General features: G+C 49.3%; 1 protein-coding gene across 1 annotated transcript; it reads left to right on the top strand.

Annotated features, from left to right (window-relative positions):
• Positions 1 to 2608: 2608 nt before the first annotated feature.
• On the top strand, positions 2609 to 9121 carry LOC135906554 (uncharacterized). Its single transcript, XM_065438006.1, has 2 exons — positions 2609 to 3424; positions 8801 to 9121. The coding sequence occupies exons 1-2, from the start codon at positions 3146 to 3148 to the stop codon at positions 8966 to 8968; spliced, it is 447 nt and encodes a 148-aa protein (XP_065294078.1). The 5' UTR covers positions 2609 to 3145; the 3' UTR covers positions 8969 to 9121.
• The last annotated feature ends 9676 nt before the right edge of the window (positions 9122 to 18797 follow it).

The following is an 18797-nucleotide window of genomic DNA, read 5'->3' as shown; positions in this document are numbered from 1 at the left end:
GCGATTAAGCTTCATCAGTTGGATACGTGACTCGTATAAATTTTGATCTCGTGAGGCTTAACTTGTGCATGCAGAACGTGCACCGGCGGCGCCAGCTGGCGAAGACACGTCTGTGTGGCGCGAAGTTTCGCCGAACTCCTCCGGAGAACCCGCAGTGGTTGCCTAGTTGCTATGGTCTATGGTGCTGCGCTGCTAAACACGAGGTCGCAGTCATCTTGCACATGTGTTGAATGTAAAATACATACCTATGTTTTCGAAACGCTGAAGCGGCGGGAAAGCTTCTCCACAGCCTCGTCGCGAACGTAGAACCTGAATGAATAAAGGGAAAATGAGACATCCACCTGTTCGTAGCAATTGCTACAAAGGAAACCCATACGGGTTCCGCGAAAGAAAAGCCTCATAGTTGAAGAAAAATTCGTCCTGGTCCGGGACTCGAACCCGCGACCACCGCCTTTCCGGGGCAGCCGCTCTACCATCTGAGCTAACCAGGCTTTTTTTTTTTTGTATTACCGGCTTGGCAAAAGAAGGTACAATGTAAGTATTACATGGCCATAAAAACAACTAGTCAATGCCGGATCAGTGTGGTGTGATAAGAACGATGTAGGCTAGTCACTTTGTCCAAAGCACTTAGCCAATGAGGAGGGTCACTCTGTGCACAGAAAAATTCGCGTATATATAACACACTTTCAACACGCTTCCTGCCATGCGCGGAACCAGAGGGAGTGCCTGTCGATCTGTTAATGCTTTTGTGCATGCACAGTGTGTGGCGAACGCGTATGGATATTAGACATGAGCGCATTGTTCAGGCCCCAGCACATGAATATTTCTCTGAGCTAACCAGGCGGCTAGCAGATGGCAGGGCGAAGTCGAATTTGTCGACAACAGGAAGCAAAGGCAAGAGTTTGACGTAGTAGTTCTGCGGAAACCCGCAAGGTGGAGAGAAGTAATGAATAAATGGAAAATGGGTTTCCTTTGTAGCAATTGCTACGAACAGGTGGATGTCTCATGTTCCCTTTTTTCATTACTTCTCTCCACCTTGTGGGTTTCCGCAGAACTACTACGTCAAACTCTTGCCTTTGCTTCCTGTTGTCGACAAATTCGACTTCGCCCTGCCATCTGCTAGCCGCCTGGTTAGCTCAGATGGTAGAGCGGCTGCCCCGGAAAGGCGGTGGTCCCGGGTTCGAGTCCCGGACCAGGACGAATTTTTCTTCAACTATGAGGCTTTTCTTTCGCGGAACCCGTATGGGTTTCCTTTGTAGCAATTGCTACGAACAGGTGGATGTCTCATTTTTCCTTTATTCATTACTTCTCTCCACCTTGCGGGTTTCCACAGAACTACTACGTCGAACGTAGAACCTATAGGCCTCGTGATAAAGCGCGAAGCTCACGTTTAGATTCGCTCGCTCTTTAGTCATGACGGGAACGTATACAATCGAAAACAAATCAAGGGCACTTAGGTATGCGGCACTACAGCTCTTCTTACGTCACTGAGGCTGATCGTACCATGTCTTACATCCTTCACAAAGTTATTCCTCGGAATGTTAAGAATGACAGCTCACAAGCAGAAAGGGGGTTAACCGAGGGGCCCGATTTTTATTGGTCATATCACAAGAAGCAAACAAACACTGACACCAAGGACAACATAAGGGAAATTACTTGTGCTTAATAAATGAAATAAAGAAACGATAAATTAATGAAAATTAAAGTGGATGAAGAAACAACTTGGCGCAGGGGAGAACCTAACCCACAGCCCACAATAAAAATGCAGCTTATGCAACCGTAACCTTTAATGGAAAACGCTTGCAGCGAACGATATGCGCGAACTGTCCAGGTAACGGATCTTCAGCAATCCTGCTGTCGCCGGCGTAACGTATCCGACTCCAGTTGACGTCTACGTAAAGCGACGCATGCATTCTTGGCGTGATTGGCTTATGTTCAACCATCTGTGTGTGTATATAAAGAGTAGTTTTTGAGGTATAACTATTAGTAATAAAGAGTATAGCATGTTATGCGAAGAAATTATTTTACTTGCAGTGAACTATAGACACGCTGAATATTATATATATATATATATATATATATATATATATATATATATATATATATATATATATATATATATATATATATATATATATATATATATATATATATATATATATATATATATATATTGAAACGTGCCAATTGAGCGTCTCAACGGACCGGCTTGCCCGCGAGAAAAGGTGTTCTATGCCGCTTGTCAAAGCATACGTCCGTGGCGTTGGAGGCTAAATACGTACGATAAAAATTGGAGGACGCTTAAGCTTCGCCTTTAAGAATGAAACGCGATAGCATTCAAACATCCTCGACTGCTACTGAGAAGATTTAACATAAAAGCCATGCGCTGTCGATGTTTTGTTTCGCGATAGTTGTTTGTGGGCTGTCATTCTCAAAATTCCGAGGAATAAGCTTCTAAAGAATATAAGACGTGGTGTGAGCAACTTTGGTGAATGAAGAAGAGCTCTAGTCCCGTGTAGAATCTTTTCCGCTCGCATGTCGGTCGACGCGGATGCGGGACGCCGCATCTGGGGCCTTTAACGCTAGCGCTTTAGAATGCTTGGAAGTCGGCAAGATGCCTCGCTTTCACATCATCAGACATCGGTAGTGGGGACGCGGATATCGTGGAGACCTGAGTGCACGGTGCCTCACGCAGAGTGCCTGCCTCAGTGCGTCCGCTATGCTGCACAGTGTAGCCAGTCTTCGCAGCGTTCCCTGGTGTTCGTTTTAGTTGTGTATATCGCATCCAAGGCTATGTAAAGATGTTCGGGCAAAATTTTCCTGCGCAACCGGCATCGTTCTTGACTGCAGCGCTGCCGCACTCTGGTGACAGTCTATGTAACACTCGGCTATAGAGCGTTGCGAGTGATTGACCTTTCGGTGACTTTCTATGCTCCTCCTTGCAGTATGCGTTGATGCTGCCTGCTCTCTTTGCACGCGTTGCGAAATCCACGATTGTTGGCAGCCGTGAAGACGTCAACGTTTCGAAGCTGCTTGGCTTTCACCAGTCTCGGAAAACTTGCCGCTGGCCCTATACTTTTGGTTGTCCCCGTCGGATAAAGAAAGGCGACGCAGTCGACCAGCAAGTCATTTCTGTTAATCGACAATGTCGAGTTCGACGCACTCCGACATGTGCGACGTCTACGTCTGCCTCCAGCCGACCCAGCAAACGGGTTCCGCTAGCGCGAACGTGCTGTCGTACTTCGGTTCGTGGTGGTCGGGAAGTGCGCGCGACGATTCGAGGGAGAAGCACTGGCTGGCGGTCTTCGACTACGGCGAGGACGCGGTGACTGTTTTAGACGCCTACACGGACGACGCGGGGAACGTGACGGGACGCAAGTGCTGGAGGACGCGGACGGTCTTCAATAACATCTATTCGAACAAGGTGAGCTGAGCTGAGGCACGCCCGACAGCGAAAAAGAAAAAAATGGCTGCGGCTTAGCTAAGGTTAAGCCCAGGATGCGAAGCATACTAGCCTTTATTTTTAAAGCGACAGCGTTAAGGAGCTCGTGTCGCAGAAAAGCCGGTGTCGTCGGCGTCGGCTCAGGCGTGCGGCGCTTGCTCAGGCGCACATTTCGTTGTCGCGCCGAACGCTGCGTTGCTCGACGCTCACCGCGTCCGATGCGGGGCGCGTAGTCGCTGCGCCGTAGCAAAGCCACCTAGAGACAGTCTCTGTAGCACGCCGCAGTCTTCGCTTCTCATTCCAACGAGCAGCTCTGTCTCCAGGAGGCATCTCACCTCGTGAGTGTCTAGCAGAGGCAAGCGCAGCTGCTTATATACCGCCACGACGCCGCGAGCGACGGCGCGAGTTGGAGCCCCGTTTCTCCTCTGTCGTGACGTCACGGTGTCACGTGGTATTGAAGGCGACACCGCCGCGCCTGAGGAGCTGGGTTGAGCTCTCGTAATATGCTTCGCATAAAAAAGTGTACAGATCCCACGCACTGTGCGAGTCGAGAAGCGAAGCTTTCGTGAGCATCAAGGCAACTTTTTTTCACTGATTTCATTGACGAACGCGTCCCTCAGCCCCAGTGGGGGACATTGCAGACCGAGTGGAAGTTTTATCCAGCATTAACACGTGTTGAATTCAGAAGACAGGACTTGCTCGACCTTGTAGAAATGGAGCTGTACAAATGAAGCTGTACAAATGAACCTGTAGAAACGCGCCACAGCATGTTGTATGAGACGCGCGGCTAATTCGGGCGACGGACGCGTCCCTCAACTTCATCGTCGGCTGATGGGCGCGCTCACGTTTGGTATGAAATGTCTTCAAAATCGGCCAAATGCGGTCGCTTGCTAAAACGCGCATGTAACGAAAGCATGTTATAGTATTATCGCTTATATTTTTGCAACCACGCTACTCACGCGTCTTGCTTAGGAGTGTACTAGGAGCTGTACTTTGGTATCGTTGTGTAGAGGAAAGAAGCCATTACTCGATCGTGCCTGTGTCATGTGCACAGAGGGCGCATTGTCGCGCCACGCATGATGCGATCGGAGTTAAATGTAGCCTCTCGCTCAGATTTCAGAGAGCCACGAGCTCGCCAGTACGTTTGTCGATACGAGCGAAAGTGGTCGCATCTGAGAGAGTTCACTCCGTCATATTAGGTATAATCCACCAAACTCGAATCTGTGCTCATCAGGCGTTGTAAGGGTTACAAGTGTGCAACTTGTTGCAGAAATTTCACGGACGCCACTTGGCGCCCATCAGTTTTGACGGTGGGCCCACTACAAATATGGAGCGAGCATGATTGCAGGATTGAAGCCTAAGACACCTACTTTCTGTATCATAGGTTGAGCATGTAAGCCTTCTAATGCCTGAATAGATGTCACACGCTTAACTTTTCTATAGTTGCGGAGAACAAGGCCTCTATTTTCCACACGCATGACTGCTGCACGGCCGCCATTATCCGCCATGTTGATTCTCTGATTGGCTGTCGAGGGGTCACATGTTTTGAAATTTGTGCCGGGAAGCGAAAGTAATGCAAAACGCATTTTTTTATTTTTGTATCAAGATGACGAAACGGGACGTGGATATGCAAATTATTTCGAATGAAACGTTTCTCTGGCCCTCGGCAACAATATTGCGACGTTGGTGCTTCAGACGGTAAATGAACGATATAGCGTGCAAAAGCCTGTGCTATGCATCTGCAATTTTGAGAAATTGTAGTGCGGGTCCAAGATAGCCGTCATGTGAGCTTGCTGATTGGCTGAAGGAATAACCCGTGAGAAGCGTCACAGGAAAGGCCGTTTCCTAAACATCAATTTGATGTTGCGTTGGGGCGCCATTGCAGAGATTATCCTCCATAATTTCTGGTGCGACGAACAGCGCAAATTGAGCGGCCATATGCAATGAATGCCGAGAGGTGTTTTCCCTGTCGATTGTGGTTATGAGAGAGAGAGAAGAAACTTTGTTAATGAATGGCCGGCAATTTCGTTGTGGTGGCCTCAGGTGGCGGCTCCAAGTCCTTGGACTCGGGCGGCATCTTTGGCTTGCCGGACGGCCCAGAGTTGGTCTGCCAACTCTGAACTTTTGAGAGCCGCCTCCCAGCGGCGGCGACGCCGATGGAGAAGGTCCCCGGCGGGACCCGCAGCTGGGGCGGCGTCGGGGAGAAGCGAGCTCGAGGCTTCCCGTACTGTGGTAACGGCCGCGATTACGGACGCGTCGCGAACGGATGTGGTCCCATTACCGTGGTTGCCGGCACATTCCCATAGCATACGTCGCAGCGTTGCTCGCTGTCCGCAAGCTTTACAGGCATCTGTTGGATATTAACATGGGTAGAAGTGATGTAGGACCGCGGGGCTAGGGTAGCTGTGCGTCTGGAGCAAGCGTAAAGTTACGGCCTCATTCCTGTTTAACTTGTCGTGTGGTGGCGGGAATGTGCGTCTTTGGAGTCTGTAGTGTTGGGTGAGATCTCTGAACGTGGTCAGGCGATCGCCCCACGCCCATTGTGATTCTTGTTGCTGTGTTTCTGTTGTAGTGTCCCGATCCGGCATATCCGATGCCCCGCTCTCGGGGGCGGAGGCGGCCACATAATCAGCGGCGGCTCGGCGTGTGAGTCCTCGAGCCGTGGCGTGGGCCGCCTCGTTGCCCGCGAGCGGGGCATCGGTGCGTGCCGGGGTCCAGAGGAGGAAGACTAGAATTTTGGGGTTGCGAGGGCGATGACGAGCCGCCGTCGTCACAAATTTGGAGTATGCGGACCGCTTCCCGCGAGACGCGACCGCGCTCGAAGCCGCGGATTGCCGCCTGCGAGTCGCTGATCACGATCGCAGCGCTAGGCACCGTGGCCAGTGCTAGGGCTATTGCGGCTTCTTCGGCCGCCTCCGTGTGTCCTGTGGTCACTGTAGCGCTCGCGAGGCACTTACCCGTGCGGTCTACAACCGCTATCGCGTGTGCACTTTTGTCTCCTTCATATCGCGCAGCGTCTACGTGCACCGCCTCGTTGTTGTTGCCAAACTTCTTCTGAAGGTCTCTGGCTCGTTTGTTGCGCCTCGCGGCGTGGTGCGTCGGGTGCATGTTTTTGGGAAGCGGCGGGATGATCAGGCGGTCGCGGACCGAGGCCTGAACCGCCATCTTTTCTCCATGCTGAGTGTGGTACGCGATGCCGAGTGTCTCGAGGATGCATCGACCTGTCTTTGAATTAGATAATCGTTCGTACTGCGCAATGTCGTGCGCCTCGATTAACTCGTCAAGTGAGTTGTGAAGCCCGAGCTCCAGAAACTTGTCAGTGCTTGCGTTGAGTGGAACGCCGACCGCCCTCTTAAAAGCCTTTCGTATCATGCATTCGACCTTGTTTTTTTCGCACCCTATCCACTTAAGATAGGGGGCAACATACGTTATGCGGCTTATCGCGTACGCCTGCACGAGACGGATCGCGCAGTCTTCACGCATACCATTGCGTCTATTCGTGATGCGACGCAAAAGTCGGATCGTGTCATCTACCGAACGACGAAGTCTTCGCACCGTCTCTCCGTTATGGCCGTTTGCCTGCAGGTGTAACCCCAGGATTCTAATTTTGTCTACGTGCGGTACGGGAGTACCATCTGCCAATATAATACGTATTTTGGAGTATTCCCGTTCTTCGTCGCGCAGGGTTTTACGACCTCTCCTTGTGGGTTTGTAGATTAACAGTTCGGACTTGGTAGCCGAGCACTCGAGGCCCGTTCCACGCAAGTAATTCTGGACCGCATCTACCCCTGCCTGTAGCGTTCGCTCGACGTGACCGTCACATCCTCCCCCGGGAACCCAGAGGGTGATGTCATCCGCGTATAGACTATGATGCAATCCCTCAACTTCTGTTAATTTCTCGGGTAGACCGAGTAGAACTAAATTAAAGAGTAATGGTGATATGACGGATCCTTGCGGCGTGCCGGACGGACCCGTCTCAAATTCCGGCGATTCCTCGTCGCCGACGACGATGCATGCACGCCTGCACGCGAGGAAATCTCTAACGTAATTATACGTTCTTTGGCCAAGTCCTAACGTTCTAATTGTTTTTAAGATTGCTTTGTGTTTAACGTTATCGAAGGCCTTTTTAATATCCAGGCCGAAGATTGCCTTAGTGGAGCTGGTAGTGTCGTCTACGATCTGGTGTTTAAGCTGAAGCAATACGTCCTGTGAGGAGAGGTTGCGGCGGAATCCTAGCATGGTGTGCGGGAACTCGTCACGATCCTCGAGAAAGTTGGTCACGCGGGTGAGAACTGCGTGTTCCATGACTTTGCCAACGCACGACGTAAGCGAAATCGGTCTTAGATTATCGAGGGTAACTTGCTTGCCGGGTTTTGGAATCATGATAACGCGGGCCCGTTTCCACGCTTCGGGAAGGGAGCCCCCTCGCCAGCACTCGTTGACGTAGGTCGCGAGGCGGGAGATCGACTCATCGTCTAGGTTATGTGGTTATGAAAATCTTTTGTTGATAACGCGTGCTCATAAAATATGCATCGCTCTCTGGTGGTGTTGGTATTTGTGTTTTGGGCCGCCACATCTTGAAAAACGCGTTTGTTTCAAATAATATTGGTTTGAACGTTACAAACTTTCTATGATGTTTTGCAGCTTTCACTGTTGCGTATCGTATTGTATGTAATCGAGATTGATGACTTTTCAAATCATGAGAGGCTATGACAACGGCGACTTTTTTATTTTTGGAAAGAAATCTGCGCAAGGTGGCGCTTTGAAGTTTCCTCACTTGTTGATGGTGGCGTTTGTGGCGGAAGGACGTGTTTTTCCAGGGCTCCGTGGCGGCGAAGAAAACATAAGTGTTTTGTGCATGGTTTGAGCTTGCTTCTGTTTCTTGATTCGCTTCTTAAGTCGAAGTGGCTAGGCTACTTGCCAGACTTTTTCTTCTTTTTCTTTCCTTTTTTCGTGTGCGCGGGTGTTTTTCTTGTATGTTTGGTTTTGGATAGAGCGTCCGTTCGTGCCACGTGTTTCAACACGTGCAACCGCGTGGGACGTTAAGCCTTTATAGCTTTTAAATAGTAGTTTCAAATATGCGAGGTGCACGGGTGCGTGGGTCGTTGGCTTAGGCGCTGTGTAAAGGCTGTTCATAAGAAAAGGTACACAATTCCCAGCCACGCAGTTCCGCGACGATTGCTTCAGTAGAATGTGCTAGCCACTTACAACCAAGTTAGCCAAAAGCCAAATTTCGTTGCAGTTGGCTTTATAGTGTGCGCGTCTCAACACCTGCAAGTACGAATCAGCTAGTTAGGAGGCAAGTTCTTTAAAACTCCAGTCTGTAGGCTAATGTTCCCGCTCGTTCGTCTTCCACAGAGGCATCTGGGAAAGCACCGTGTTCCGGAGGCGCGCCTCTATGAGGTCATGCGAGAGACGTGCAACAAGGGCCCCTACCACCCGACGAACAACAACTTCCAGATGTGGGCCAACGACCTGCTGCTTCGGCTCGGCATAGAGCCACCTTTGGAGGAGCGCGACGGTTAACCCGTCTTTCACCGAGCAAGCCTCCCTTGCCTGTTTGCCTAGCTAAATTGACTTGCGCACTGCCGTGCATATGCTGCCAGCTTTATTTTTCACCGGATATATAGGCTCCCTCTCAAGGGCGCTTGCTTAATTAAAGATACCACTAAATTTGTATTGTGTCTGTCAGGGGTACTCGATCGCTGTGATAACGTGTATATTTGGTCAATGTACATGCGGCAGACTGACCGGTGCCTCAATATGTCCTAGAAGTGCACCATAATTCACTCAGGGGACCAGTATGTTCGTCCCACTTGACCATGCACTGACGCGACTAGGACTGCGCCCAGGATTTGCACTGTTTATGTGTTTAGTTCACCTACTGCAACCAATTGACCGACAAAATCACTGAGGAATATCACATAAAAGGAACGGGTCACAATCAGTTTACTGAATTCTCCGCAACCTCCAGTAATAACACATTTGTTTGTTGCGACTAGTTTCAGGCACCTCATTTCTTGCCAAATCTTCTGCTTGACCTATAGAGTATTTATGCGATGAACTTTCAAATTTACATAATTCCTGGGCATAACTTTTGTTTTCTGTTTCTCACAGAATGGTCCAATAGTTTTGGTTGTATCCTCATGTGGCGACTCGAAGTCCTTGGCCTCGGGCGGCATCTTCGCCTTGCCGGACGGCCCAGAGTTGGTTTTCCAGGTCCAAACTTTTGAGAGCCGCCTCCCAGCGGCGGCTCTCAAAATAGCAATAGTCAATAGTCAATAGCACGGTCCGGCCGTGCTATTGACCACTCGCCGACCACTCTACTATGTCGACTATGACCACTCGCCGCCTCCGTTGGCGTCGCCACCTCTGGGAAGCGGCGAGTGGTCAGTGAGATGGGGCGTTCTGCAACTTTCGTGTTCTAATTTTTTTCTGAAATACTGAAATGAAACTTGGCGCAGTGCTGCAACTATATACACATTTGTGGCATGTCTGTGCCTGCTAATACATCATAGTTGAATGTCCATGACACCTTTCGAAAATAAATTTCAATTGTATTTTGCAGGCTCCGCCGTCGCCGAATACCGGACGAACCAAATGATCGAGGCTAGGAACTAGCCTTTTCACGCTGTTTCGTGGGAAGTGAAATAGTCGGCGATCATGTAAGAATGAACTTGCAGCATGTGGAGCAATAGCCAGAACTCCATACAGAGCATGCTGGTGGTGGAAACCACAATATTGACTTGTTTATTTATTCGTTTATTTATATTTATTAGTGTATATCTCATGAATGATTTACAGGCTTCCAGGAAGGAATCGGGTGGAATGGAGAAGTATTAATTGTTACATCAAAGTAAACATATGTTATTCAAAAAAGCCCCGTTCACATAGCGCAGTAGCACGATGAAATATATTTTATTTATGCAACTAGTCGGCTTTTGATACAAATTCATGAAAACTGCAAAATTTCAAGAAACAAAGGCCTGAGGTTCACAACTCTTACAAATAAAAGCCAGCATCACATTTCTGTTAGTTGCTCGTAATACCGTTACTAAATCTGACAAATTTGACATATCCTACGCTGCTCTAAAATACAATCACTAATTTGTGAGTAGCATGAGCAAAATTCTCGTAAACATTCTAACAATTTCACGTAAGCTGTAAATTCCTATATCAAATTTCTTGACTTTAGACACAGCAGATGCAGTCTGCAGAACTTCGATATCTGTTTTTGGCACAGAGTTTCGGATTATTAAACTTCGTGGTGTTATTTTTCTTGAACCTTCCAATGTTGAATAACTTTTACTTATAGGCTCTAAATCAAATTATAGTTCTCGCTACAACCAGTGGAATGGAACTTTCTCAAATGCCACAAACTCGATTCAAATTAGTCCTGTGGGTGTCTCAAAAATATTTCTGCATTCTACACGCATTTGAGTAGGGAAATCATAGTTGGCCCCTGAGCTAAAGCTCGAGGCCAACTCAGATTTACAAAATGAACCAAATTGTGTTAGTTTTTTTTATTATTTGTAAGTTGCAGTTGTAAACTTAATGAGGTTTTCATTTAAATATTGCATTTCTCAGCTATTTTTATTAGGAATTGATGGCCTAAGTGTATACAGTATAAATTTAACATTCTTAAATGTAACAAACCTAATTAAATTCGGTCCCATAGTTGCCGGGAAAAATTGCTTTACTGTTCACGTGCATTAGATAGGAGCTCCCGAGCTAATTTTTTTTAGGTACTGTGCACCATCGGCCTGGTTTGTATTTACAACCATAATTTTGGAATATTGACTCTGATCTCAAAAATTTTCTCTTTCAAAACAGAATTCAAGCTTTTTAATCTTTGTACTATATATGGCGCACTTCTCTGCGAGGACCACGATTTGCCGCATTTTCCCAAGGACTGGCAGTGTTATTTTTACACTTAAACATGGGCTAAAATGCCGTGCGGTTTCGCCGGGCTTACACATAACGTTGCAGTGCACATTGTTTCGATCGGCCAGCGGACCTTCTAGCCTTTCCTGCCCCACTGCGACGAAACGCTTCGTGAAGCTGACAGTGCGTCCCCCGCGGACAGACTATCGGCGCCAGCAAGGGGAGACACGTTTGGCGGACCGGGTATTGTTTGTTGGTTCACTGTCGACTTCACGGACCAATGGGAGCAAGAAAACTGGGAGCAAGAAATGGGAGCAAGAAAAGTCCCTAATAGGGACATTTAGCGTGTCCGCTATTCCGGCAAACCGGGGCGGTTTGGGCGGATTACCGGATGGTTGGGGGCGTAAACGTGAGCGGCCGGAGCGGTGCAGCCGCCTAGTGTTGTAGAGCTCAATCAGGCAAACATAGAACTAAAATTGCAGTAACCTACTTTATTCTGCTTCGCTGCTGGTGCAAATTTTCGACAGCGGCGTAATTCCGTTCACAATTACGCCGCTGTCGAAAACTTACACCCCAGCTAAGAAGAATATAGTAATTGGCCCTGTGTTTAGGTGGTTGAGCTTTGCACCACCAGTTGGCGCCACCAATCTAGCCGCTCACGTTTACGTCCCCGACCATCCGGCAATCCGCCCAAACCGCTCCGGTTTGCCCGAATAGCAGATACGCTAAAAGTCTCTATTAGAGACTTTTAGCTTGTACGCTATTCCGGTAAACGGGAGCGGTTTGGGCGGATTACCGGATGGTCGGGGCGTAAACGTGAGCGGCCGGAGCGGTGTAGCCGCCTGGTGTTGTAGAGCTCAACCAGACAAACGCATAGCTAAAACTGCAGTAACTCACCATATCCTGCTTCGCCACTTGTGCAAATTTTTGGCAGCGGCGTAATTGTGAACACGATTACGCCACACTCGAAAATTTACGCCTGCAGCTAAGCAGAATATAGTAATTAGCTCTGTGTTTGTGTGGTTGAGCTTTGCGCCACCAGCTGGCGCCACCAATCTGGCCTCTCACCTTGACGCCCCCGCTAAACCGGAAAACCGCCCGCGCTTGCCCGAATACCGGACACGCTAAAAGTCTCTATTCTCTCACGGACTCCGGTATGCGCCACGGTCGTTTGACAGACGCCCCAGCTAACTGCTGGGTCATCCCAGGAACCAAGACGCACCAGCTTGAGTCAAGTGTGACAAACCCTGTCAACGAAGCTCTTCTCCTTTCTGTGTGTTCAATAAACAAACATGCGGGAGCGAGTGTATGAACACTCGAAGTCGACGTGGGTACTTCGACGACATTAGCCGCTCGGATTGGACGAAGGTTGGACGGTAGTTTCCCTGGTCCTGGACTGCTGTTACAATCTGGTGCTGTGGTGCTCTGTGGCTTCTGAGGTCGGTCTGCGGACGAGGAGTGTGCAAGAACATTAGTCCAGCGACCATTTGATTGAGGACGCCGCCATATTGCCACCGCAGCGCTGTACCTCGTCCGGCGCCATGCTGGTGTGTAGGATTCCACCAGAGGGTGCACGGCGAAGCGCTTTTGACAAGTTGCAATTGAGTTTCGCGTTTTCAGAGAGTGGCCAGCACGTCTTTGGGATTGGGAAGCCACTTAGCGTGTCCTTACTAAGCTTTGAGCTTCGACATAGCCGCGCATTATCGAGCATCGACGGCCCTAGAGATGCTGCCACAGCTCTGGCCGCGATCGATGCAGAAGGCGAGTCAAGTCCGAACATTGTCAATACATAACATACGTGCAATGTGTTATTAAAGCGCGAGCTTTTGTGGCGTTCTCCTCCGTGCTCTTGGGACAAAGGAACGACAACACAGTAGTGCAAACAATCACAAGGGCATTTATTGCACCTTTCATAGATCAATGCTTGCTAGCCGAGTTGCCATCCACAAAACATGCCGATGGTCGCGCGACAAATCTAGAAGTCCCGACTCACCACGACCGGATAGCGAGCGAATATGTTCGCCCCATGCTGGATCCCAGTGCCTGGTCGTTCGCGTGTACGGTCACGCGAAGGGTGGCGCGTCCAAAGGCGGCCACGCGAGACGGTCTCGCAGAAGCATGGATCGGCGCACGCGCGGCACGGGACGTCCACACCGCTTGCTGCCCCGAACCAAAAAAGAAAGCGCCTTCCGCTCCCGCACCCAAATAACCCCGCCAGTAGCGGCGCAGCACTCGCGCCATCTCTCGCTCTGCGCTCCAACCACATCGACCGCCGCGGGCGTCACGCAGGCCACGCGGCGAAGCGGGATTGCAGGAGATGGGGGAAACAAGATATCTGGGGACGCGCGAGAGTCGCGCATCCCCACACTTTAGATAGCTCATGACATGAAAATTGTCGAGCGTGCATCAGCTCAGCTTACCCTGTGCCGGCACATGTCTTCGACGGATGCTCTCGTCTTCCATTTATTGCGGCCGGACAGGTTACCTAGTGCTTCCTTGTCGGCGTCACACAACGTAATTAATTCGTCCTCATAGTTCAGAAGAATGATCCAATGCCGACTCTATTCTTGGCCGTAGAAGTAACTGGACGTAACCTGACGATATATGATGCTTCCTAATGAGCCGCTTTGTTGGATCGGGAATATAACAAGCCAAAACGTAGCAAGCATTGGAATCCTTCTGATCAGCCATCGTCGCCGTCATGAGGCGGAGATTTTCGAATTCTTGCCGCGGTGTTTGCTCCTCTTCACGGCGTCTTGATGGTTTAGGCCTACTTCGGACCTCGCGAAAGAGCACGCGGTGATGCTGATGATGATGATGAAGCCTCACTTAATGCCACAAACCCACTGTGTCGGATAGGCCATGAACCGGATGGTAATATGTTCGGGAAAATGAAGTAAAATAGTTAATAAATGAATGAATGAATGAATGAGTAAATAAATAAATAAATGGATAATCCAATATGAGAAATCAATAATAAATGCAATAAAGTATATAGCGTGTAATATGATAGCCTGTGAATTCGTGTTTTTGCTATTTGAATTTTCTAAATTGATAATTTATTGAAAGAGAAATAAATGAATCATGAAAAACGGGAAGTATTAGTAAGGCAATCCTTGTGTCACAGAGGAAATTATAAAGCGCTCGGCGAACGTTCCTCTGTCTGTATCCTAATACCGCTGCTCCAAGTGAGAGTATAACAGTACTGCATAACGGCAGTCCAAGATTTCCAAGCGGAATTTACAAACATCGTTTTCGTTGAGTAGAAAACCGCCGACACGACATCAAGAAGTTATTGATGGATTCCGGCTCATTGCAGAGATAGCATAAAGGGGATACCACCACACCACATCTGTGCAAGTAAAAATTGAGTGGTGGAATACGGCAATGGAGTATTGTAAATGATACTTCGGACTGCCGGTTAGGACACCATTGTCGGTTCCAAGAATAATTTAGGTGCATTAAGTCTGTATATTTTGCTAATGAGGGGCTTTTTATTTTGGTATTTGGTCAAGGAGAAACTGCTGCCCATATCTGGCCGCAGTGGTACGCGCAGTTGCCGGCAGCAAAACTATCACCAGACCGTTTAAAGAATGCTCGTGCTAAATAATCGGCCATTTCATTATTTTATTTGTAAAACACCTTACAAGGCCCCACATGAGGCATGGTTATACGTGCATTAAGATGTCTGTCTCGGTGGCATGGTCAGTATACTAAATGCTCTAAACTTTAGTGGCGCGGAGGTAATGTATAAAACGTGTTCAAAGCTGTAGAGTTTGTAGATGCGTTAAGCGCGCTGCATGTCAAAAAAGAATCTGTGACGATAGCAACTCTTGCAGCATGAAGGGATAACTTTGGCAAAGCAAGAACTATCGCCAGAAGTTCGGCCTGAAAGATTGAAGTATAATCTGACAGGCGAAGTGAAAAAGGCCAGACGAGGGATGGCGAGCAGCTTCCCACGCCTGCCTGTTCACATGAAGAAGCATCAGTCGCTATTACTTTATTTGGAAATGGACCAAACAGTCTTGCAAAAGGGCATTCAAATACGTTGGGGGACATTCATTTTGCGTTATTGGGAAATTCAATTTTGATCGACAATGTTGACCTATCAGGCAGAATGATATGCGAAAATTTAAGAGATACAACCTGTGGGGTATGCAACCGTGGCCAAGTGTTCTAAAAAAATGAATTTGGTTCACAAATAAATTCACATTGTGTACGTCATAGAGGAGATTCATAAGTTTTTAGGTTGGTTTGAATCGTAAGCATGCGGGATCTCGCTTGAAGAGAAGGTAGGCGTGCTTCCTTGTAGAACACATTGTTCGAAGTTGATCTGTCGTTCCTTTGCTGATCACGCCGTGATCGCAAGCAACGGTTATTCAACGTTTGTTTTAAGAAGTTCGAAACCAGACTCACAGTCGTTCCTTTGCTGATCACACCATGATCGCAAGCAGCGGTTATTCAACGCTTGTTTTAAGAAGTTCGAAACCAGTCTCGCCTACGAAATACAAATCGCAACCGTTATCTGATCATACGGCGAGAAAGAGGAAGCGCTGGTCGCAAGGATTAGAGCCGGCATGCGAGCTGGTGATCAGATCGTGGCCACATCGTGCAGTCCCATATTGCATCGGCTGTTATAGTGAAGCCCTGTGTCGTGGAGTCATGGACTAAGTGACGACGCAGACGTCCTACGTGAGCCGTGCCGTTTTACTTAGCGCACTAGCAACGAATTTAGGAAGACCTAAACATAATCGAAGAGCTTCTCTCTCTCAGAGAACAAGTGGTCTTATGAGCTGCACTTCCGGAAAACAGAACATGGCGAAATTCTAGAATTTGCACAGAACCAAGAGTATAAACTAACGGTTCAATCTTCATATGTGCTGGAGTAAAATTCTACAACATGCTACATCAGCGAACAACAGTACGGCAGGCGCGATGTGATAACAATCGGCTAATTTTATCGAAAAAAAATGCGCCAAAGGCGCCAATAACAATTTTGGAGATTGCTCGACACGGTCCTCTGTTTTGAGGTGGGTCGACGCTTCCCATCGAATCCAGATCACTTCGCTAGGTCCACGCCGTCGGCACCGTCCGGTCGAGGAGGTCCCGGTGTTTCCACGGCGAGGTGGCTCTTAAGCCTGGAAAGCAGCTCGGTCACCGTGACCACCGCGTCTTCCTGCAGGTTCGCGCTTGCCGAGCAGACCGACGCGCTGTCCAGCTCCTTGCGGGCGTTGTCCAGGTCCTCAAGCAGGGACCGAACGTCCGCGGCGCGGAGGAAGACGCCCGGGGCGCCCTCGCACGTCCAAAAGTGACCCCGCATGTCCTTGTGGGCGACGCTGGCGTCGCACTTTGGGCACGTCGTCAGGTGAAAGCCGCAGCTCTCGTCCATGTGGTCGCTCAGGTCCTTGAGGTAGCCCGTGTAGTCGCAGCCCGGGCTCGGGCAGCGCACGCGTTTGAAGCGCACGTTGTTCGGTACGATGCCGACCATGCCGAGAGACAGGATCTCCTTGTCGACGAGACAGATGGTGAAGCCCGACGTCGAACGTTTGAAGGCACTCTCCTGGCACCTGGGGCAGATGACGTGCAGACAGGACAGGATGTACATCTCGCTCGCCACCAGGCCGCACCAGCTGCAGAAGCGGGTGGGGAACAGCTCCTCGAGAAACTCGACCGCCCTGTACTCCGTGTGAGAGCCGAAGCCGGTCACGCGGTACCGGTAGAGCTGCCGTTGAGCCGCGTCCGCGTCGGGCGCCTCTCGCGACGGTACCGCGTCACCGATCCGCTCGCAACCGTGACCCGAGCCACAGTCCGCTCCAGCGTCTTGTCCTGTAGAACCGTACATACCGGCGAGTCAAGGTCGGACTGGAACAAATCGGCTGTAAATCTCCTCATTCGCTCCCAGAACAGCGCGAACGCGCCGACTTCTTTTGGTTCCTTATGATGATGATGATGACGGCATGAACACCAAAAATATGATCCCTTTTTCACAGGAATCCGTAGAACACGAAAGTGAAACGTGTCTTCACAGAAGCTGTTGTATTTTGATTGTACGTTAATAATTAAGTTGCAAGTAGCCATCAGCGGCACCCTAGGCCTATACAACTGCACAGGGATCCTCGACAATTGCCACATGAGCCAAAGTTGTTGAACGACTCGTGACCGGGAAACATTCCCTGGAGACACTGATGCGGCGTACTGCAGCCGAGTCGCTTCGGCGAAAGTACGAGCATTTTGGTCCGGCATCGCAGCGTCTTGGGCAGCCAGTTCCGACGCGCTCAGTTTCAAGAATGGGAGTGGCAGAGTTCGGCGTGTGCGCCGCGAACGCGCGATGATGATGATGATGATGATGATGAAAAACTTTATTTATCCCTCGTTAAAGGGAAGGGGGCAATGGAATAGAGGGCGGGGGGAGAAACTACTTGAAGTAGGCCTCCTTTATCTTCTCAGCCCACTCCAGGATGGCCTCCTGAAGATCTGGCCTGGAGCTGCGCAAGGCAGCCTCCCACTGCTCCTCACTAGATATTAATTGCTTGAGGAAAGGGGGAAGGGGGTGTTTAGGGCACCCCCACATGATGTGGTTTAAGTCTGCTTTAGGAGAGACACAGAATTTACAAGAGGGAGAAAGACAAATGGCGCAAAGGCGTTCTGTTTCACGCTGGCGTGTCTCTCGCCGGACCAAAGCGAGATTCGCCCGTCGACATCGTTGCCTTTCTGCGCCGCTTAGTGCAGCAGTTTTCTTATTTGATGTCATCGCAAGAGGAGCACTAGGCGCTGTGCAAGCACTGTCGATGCATGTTGAAGCTGCACTCCATAGGCGACGAGTCGTCACAGGCTAATCCGGCGCGAAAGACAAGCCATAGGTGGCGCAGAGCTCGACCAGACAAACACAGCTAATATTGCAGTAACTGCACTCTTAAAGCACTTACACCCTTTGGAGTGTATATTTGCCCCACAACAATTATCGACACCTGCCTTGCTTGCGCTTCCTTTCTTGAAAACGCTGCACTCGCCACTTTCCTGTCGAGAATGCTATGCCACGCTGATAATGCGGATGCCGTTCGTGTCTTGGAAGTACAGAGCTCGCAGCGTTAAAGAAAAGAAATGCGAGCTAGACAGATGACGATTATCGTTGTGGGACAAAATACGCCCCAAAGGGCGCAAACCTTTTTAAGAGTGTAAGTGTATTTCACTTTGCTGCGGGAGTAAATTTTCAGCCCCCCAGCAACATGATTACACTACTGCCGAACATTTACACCAGCAGCGAAGTAGAGCTCGCTTGTTTGCTGCAATACAGTCGAACCTCAGTATAAAGAAGTTGTACTTGCAGCGAGAAACTTCGTTAAATCGCGAGTTCTGTTAATTCGAAGTCCTAATGTTTCAGCAGTAAAAATCATTTCACATATTCCCAGAACATTCCTAGTGTGTAGTAGGTTGCCAGTAATCACTTATAAACACATGGCAGGAAAGTCGG

The sequence above is a fragment of the Dermacentor albipictus genome, chromosome 9, assembly GCF_038994185.2.
Source record: "Dermacentor albipictus isolate Rhodes 1998 colony chromosome 9, USDA_Dalb.pri_finalv2, whole genome shotgun sequence".
Classification (NCBI taxonomy): domain Eukaryota; kingdom Metazoa; phylum Arthropoda; class Arachnida; order Ixodida; family Ixodidae; genus Dermacentor; species Dermacentor albipictus.
Note: the sequence above shows the minus strand (reverse complement) of the source record. Positions and strands in the feature narration are given on the sequence as shown.

Coding starts and splice junctions, on each gene's coding strand:
- LOC135906554 (XM_065438006.1), top strand. CDS start 3,146: ATGTCGAGTTCGACGCACTCCGACATGTGCGACGTCTACGTCTGCCTC. Junction 3,425..8,800: donor ATAACATCTATTCGAACAAG/GTGAGCTGAGCT, acceptor CGTCTTCCACAG/AGGCATCTGGGAAAGCACCG.